We start from the raw sequence: 5,958 nt of genomic DNA, 5'->3' as shown, positions 1-5,958 counted from the left end.
GTTTGTTTGTTTGTTTTTGTTTGTTTGTTTGTTTGTTTGTTTGTTTGTTTGTTTGTTTGTTTGTTTGTTTGTTTGTTTGTTTGTTTGTTTTAAATACCAGTAAGTAAATAAAGCACATTTAAGAACAACTACCGTTGGCCAAAATACTGGACACAAAATCAACAACTTATGAATGAATGAACTTAAAAATATAGTTGCAAAACAAACATTTAAAAACATGGCGTGACAAAACATTAGACCAAACACTTTGATTGCGGGTCATACTCAGTTCTTCATTATTGATTTAAAAGTTCATTAAAGTGATATTTAAACTGATTAGTGTTCGCTGGTTGGTTGTCCTTTACTCTGAGGACACAGCAATGTGACTTTTGACAACAAAGCCTTGCAGTTTGATTGAACACCAGCAGATGGCGCTTTGAACCTTCACATGTGTTTTCTCTATAAGCAGCAGGATTTCTGTACAGCAAAAAGAAGCGAACATTATTATGTCATGCTGCAATGAGCTGTAGTGGCCGCTGGGTCACAAGTACTCCTCAAGGTCTGTGAAGGTTTTTTGAAAAAAGTGCTTTTTTTGCCATAATAATGAATAGAATACTGTTTGAAATGCTTCCTCTTAAGGAACAAATAAAAATGAATATTGATTTAAATTTTGTGTTATTGCTGTGATGTCATTTGATTTAAAAAATGTCCTTTAAGAACCTTATTTGATGGAGCAAAGCATGTCTTCATTTTTATGTTTTCTTGTTGACCTGATCCAGCCTCTCCTGTTTGAAAGCTTATGCTCTGGGCTGCATCCTTCTCGTTTTCATGTATGGCTGGTTTTCATCTCAGTTCTCAGAACTATGCAGCGCAGAACTATTGGGGCTAATTGATATATCTGGCCACCACTCATCGCCACCATTTTATTTATTGCGTCGTGTTGTGACGTAATATGGAGCAAAAAATCCTTTAGAGGAGAACTGGCAGCGCGCGCGTCTACACCGTCGCCTGTTAATTGGAGAAATTACGAGAGTCGCGGAGCGCAGGAGCTTTGACTGCGTCTCAACTAAACTCCTCCCGGTCACTGTCGGAGGACATCATGTGGCCAACACCAGCCTGACGCACACAGGGGACCGTATATAAGCGCTGCAGCTGTCAGGTGGAGGACACTGGCTGCTCCGCGCTTCAAGACATTACAGCTCTACATAGATCCTTAAAAATACAACAACAAAAAAATGTCTCACAGCTGGGGATACGGAGCCAGTAACGGTGAGGCGCTCACGGACACATGAGGTGTAGCAGAATGACAGAACACTGCATTAACACGGATCACTGCACAGATTTTTATGCGCRTTTTGGAAGTGGGGGCGCACGCCACCCATCACCCGGATAAATGCGCTTTTAATCGCGATCAAATATAAAAACTCCCCTCTCCTATGACATTTTATTTTTATTTTCTCTCAATTATGTGATTTCCAGGACCGGCCAAGTGGGCTGACAAGTTCCCCATCGCGAACGGACGCCGTCAGTCTCCCATCAACATCGTGCCATCCGCAGCATCCTACGACAAGGGGCTGAAGCCGCTCAAGCTGCAGTACGACCCCAAAACCTGCCTGGAGATCCTMAACAACGGGCATTCCTTCCAAGTGACCTTCGTAGACGACAACGACAGCTCAAGTGAGTGTCCGGACGCGCAGTGCGCGACGCTCAGCCCAGCACGGCTGTCCGCGATCAAACAGTCCCAGTAAAAGATGCGCGTGCTTTCAGCCGCAGAAACCATCAAATAACGCTTCATTTCCGCAGCTCTCACACAGAAGGGTGATAATATTCTGCTTCTGTGAATAGCTGAATTGTGCTTTTAAMGCTTTGTTATGCAGACCTTTCTTTAAAATGTATTTTTAATATTGGAAACAGGCGCGCTGTGGGGTTGTTTTATTCAGGGATCCAATTGAAAAGAGGAGCACAAAGCATGCAAATTGTAATTGAATTGGTAACGCAACCCCTGGTGACCGTTTCCCACGACAACTCTTTTATGTAGACAGAGAGGTCAGAAGCCAAAAGCCCCAGAATAGGAAAAAAAAGAAGAGTTTATATAAAAAACTTTACTTGGGATGACACATCCACACACATACACAACTTGAACTAAAAAGTGACTTTTGCTTCTTTTTCTCTGTTCTTATTATTCTGATTGCATTTTTGTTCAGGGAGAGTTTTGTATTATGTAACTGAGAAAATAAAGGRTTGCTTTTAGTGGCAAAGAAAATGAGTAAGTACATGCATCACGCACTTTAGCTCAGGATAAATAAAGAAGCTGTCTGCAATGTTTGCTCAACGGAAAAGATGAACGTCCCAGAGTTTTTTTATTCTACCTTTGATGTAAAGATAAATTTTAAGGTCCAATTTTTAAGAAGCTYCAAGTGACAACCAGTGTACGTCCTGTGTGATATGTGATATAGCACAATACAATGGATTACCTGTTATTTACTTTAAACAAATGTTTACTSTAGATCATGTAACATTTAAAGGAAGAGGAAAAAAACCCTTAAACTTTATTTTTGGCCTGGTCTAACAACAGGAACTRTGATGAAACCCATCATACTATTTTTGCTGCTTCTTTGCTCAGAATGTCATTTCCTTTGCAGTTTTTTTTTCCCGAGCAGTAATTAAAGTCTCACTAAGCTGACTCGTGCTGAGTGAAGGCTGAACTGACTGCAGCTTCTTTTGTATTTTTTTTTTCAGCTCTAAAAGGTGGACCAATCTCAGGCACCTACAGGCTCAAACAGTTTCATTTTCACTGGGGATCTACTGATGGAGCGGGTTCTGAACATACTGTGGATGGGAAGAAATACCCCGCTGAGGTTAGGGATGCTCTGAAGTATTATCATATTATCATATCATATTATCTGACTGCTATTACATGACTGGATTTACATATTTTGAACCATACGTGATGAAGAGTGGGAWATATTACAACCCCAATCCAGATGAAGTTGGAACGTTATGTAAAACATACCTAAAAACAAAATATGATGATTTGTACTTTTTTTCCAACCTATATTCAATACACTACAAAGACAAGATATTTAACGTTAAAATGGCTCAACTTTGTAGTTTTTGATTGTAAATATTCACGTACTTAAATKTGATGCTCGCAGCATGCAAATTTGTTACATCACCTTTCCTCTTACTCAATAAGAGTTGAGGACACTAATTGTTTTACAGCTTTATAGACCAATAAACCAATAATGGTCATCAGTTTAAACATTAAATATCTTGTGTTTGTAGTTTATTCAATTGAATAGGTTGAAAAAGATTTGTGAATCGTCGTATTCTGTTTTTATGTATTTTACGCAATATCCCAGCTTCATTGAAATCAGGGTTAAACATTTTTTTTTTACCACAACCAGGGGCGGTTCTAGGGGCGGGGCCACAGGGGCATTGGCCCCGGATAAAATCTGATTGGCCCCCTGTCCTGTCACTCATCTGTCCTTTGCCCTACAAGTGAAGAAGGGAGATGCAGTTCCATGTTCAAACACTAGAGGCGCTAGTGAGTCCGGCGTGAATCAAGCTTCCAGACGTCATCTTCTCTTCTTGAGATTTGAACAATCCTGCATGAAAAGTCTTTCCACTAACAAACAATAGCTGGATTTTCTTACATGCTGTGTGTTTGAAAGTATTTGATCCACGTATAGTAAAAATACATGTAAAACTTGCAAGGAGAATTTACATGCAAGATTTTTAAAATTACATTACAAGTGTCTGAACATGTGTGACTGGTTAAATGTGTACATCTTACCAAAATCAGAGATTTGTGTACARAGATGTTAAATAAATACTTGGCCCCTCTAAGAATATTGTGGCCCCTTGATGGCTGCTTGTTCAGAAAAATCCTAGATCCGCCACTGACTACTCCCCCCCCCCCCCCCCCCCCCCCCCCCCCCCCCCCCAGCTGTAGCTGTATTGTCCTGCAGGTGGTTGTCATTGGGCAGGTATGAAACAGGGTTAGAAGTCAAATCTGGTGACTTTTCAGAGATAGAAGAAGTTTGGCTTTTTTCTAAGCCAACAGAAGCTCAAACTTACAGGAACCAGTTTTGTTTCTCTTTGTTTGACTTGTTTTCCAATAACTTAGATGTACACAACTCAAAGCACAGCATATATCTTTTTTTAAGTTTTTGGTTTATTTTTGCAGTRAAACATTTTTGCTTATCCACAGCATTTCAGATGCTTCATAATATCGATAAACATATTGAAACTACCAGACTTCTGTAATTCTAAAATGARGATCCTAAACATACATTTGATGTCATTGTTTCCAGCTCCACCTGGTCCACTGGAACACCAAATACGCAAGCTTCAGTGAAGCTGCCAACAAACCTGACGGCCTTGCTGTTGTCGGCGTCTTCCTGACTGTAAGCAGTGGTAACTGGAGCATAGATTCTGTGTGGCTTCAAAGCAGTCAAAGGTTAACATCTCCAATATATGATCTTTTGTTGTCTTCCAGATTGGTTCTGACAATCCTAATCTCCAGAAACTTATTGATGCGTTTAGTGCCATAAGGACCAAAGTATGTACGCATGTCAACAGTGTTTTAATGCATATGTTGTGAATAATCAAGTAGMTAAGTTAACTCTTTTACACTTTGTGTTGTTTTCAGGGAAAGCAGACTTCTTTTGCTGACTTCAACCCTGCTACATTGCTACCCAGTAGCCTTCACTACTGGACATATGATGGCTCTCTGACCACACCCCCTCTGCTGGAGAGCGTCACCTGGATAGTCTGCAAAGAGCCAATCAGCATCAGCTCTGCACAGGTATTTTCTACTTTCAGTGACAATTCTTWAACRGAAYGATTGGCTGCGTTCCCAGACAAAAAAAAAAGGGTCCAGTGTGCAAATTCCCCTTTATTTTAAATGAAGGGCCTATTTATTGACGTTAACGTTGYTGCTGAAGCCAAATAAACCTCTTGTAACAGGAGGGAAAGCAKTGCAGGTCTCCCCATTTTACTTTCAAAGAGTCACCTCAGAAAACGACATTTAACAAAAGTTCACTTGGATGCTGTTGGCTCGCAGCGGTGTGTCAGTGAGCGAGTGGAGAGTCAGCAGGAAACATTCAACCCACACATCCATCAAAGACTGTAAGCAATGAGACTTGGCTGCAGCCACTGTGTGATTCTGCAGCTTTCAAAGTAAACACTGAATGCATTCTATCTGCATCATTTTTCTTTTCTTAGAACAAAATACTATAATTTAAAAAGACATTTGCCTGATAACAGGAATTTAACATAAATAACAACCAGTAAGCAAGTTTGTCCTGGTGGCTAGAGTGGAAATTCTAATTTTAGCATCTGAAAGGTAAACATGTAGGAGGTGCAGACACAACCTTTAGACTTTGTGCTAAACCAGAATGGACAAGTGGTTAATGACAAATTGATGACTTCCYTGTTCTTTTTGTCAGTTTGTTTTCCAAGAAACAACAACAATATAATGGGTTTTTTTTTTTTTCAAAGGAGTGAAAATGAACTCGGCTTCAAACTATATGTTATACACATGTGGCTGAAGCTTTGTAACGATCATGTAGGCCAATAAATCATTAGTCAGGGTTAATGCTAAATCCATTAAATGGGTCACCTGACACCGTTCTGTTGTGCTGTCCCTGTTACGCCTTACTAAAATGAGTCATTTGAAATTTTACAGCAATGAGTAATCTAATTTAAAAATGAGAATATGAAGCTGCTAATGGAAAAATGGACCTGTCAGTAGTTTGTTTGCTTAAGTTACCTAAAAAAACAACAACCCACAAAGAAAATGATTTTTCCAGCATTAAAAAAATGAACCTAACTAAACATCTAGAAAGGAAGTTATAATATCCTATTTTTTACATTGTTGTATCCGAAAATTGTTTCATTTTTAATTATTTGTTTGATTTTGAGAAAATCAAGAAAAAAAGACACAATCCAGTATCTGATAAAGAGACTGCTGTT

The 5,958-nt window shown here is 39.4% G+C and overlaps 1 protein-coding gene and 1 long non-coding RNA gene across 2 annotated transcripts in view; one reads left to right on the top strand and one right to left on the bottom strand.

The window, feature by feature from the left end:
• Window positions 1-5,958, bottom strand: part of LOC106515567 (uncharacterized) — a 48,561-nt gene that overhangs the window by 13,985 nt on the left and 28,618 nt on the right. The window lies entirely within an intron of this gene.
• LOC106515565 (carbonic anhydrase 1) overlaps window positions 955-5,958 on the top strand; it is a 7,179-nt gene continuing 2,175 nt past the window's right edge. The window contains exons 1-6 of the mRNA XM_014005423.1: window positions 955-1,248; window positions 1,459-1,656; window positions 2,719-2,837; window positions 4,296-4,388; window positions 4,481-4,543; window positions 4,634-4,789. Coding sequence (XP_013860877.1) covers window positions 1,215-1,248; window positions 1,459-1,656; window positions 2,719-2,837; window positions 4,296-4,388; window positions 4,481-4,543; window positions 4,634-4,789 — 663 coding nt within the window. The 5' untranslated portion in view covers window positions 955-1,214. The remainder of the gene's footprint in view (window positions 1,249-1,458; window positions 1,657-2,718; window positions 2,838-4,295; window positions 4,389-4,480; window positions 4,544-4,633; window positions 4,790-5,958) is intronic.

The sequence above is a fragment of the Austrofundulus limnaeus genome, unplaced genomic scaffold (genome assembly GCF_001266775.1).
Source record: "Austrofundulus limnaeus strain Quisiro unplaced genomic scaffold, Austrofundulus_limnaeus-1.0 Scaffold30, whole genome shotgun sequence".
Lineage (NCBI taxonomy): Eukaryota > Metazoa > Chordata > Actinopteri > Cyprinodontiformes > Rivulidae > Austrofundulus > Austrofundulus limnaeus.
Note: the sequence above shows the minus strand (reverse complement) of the source record. Positions and strands in the feature narration are given on the sequence as shown.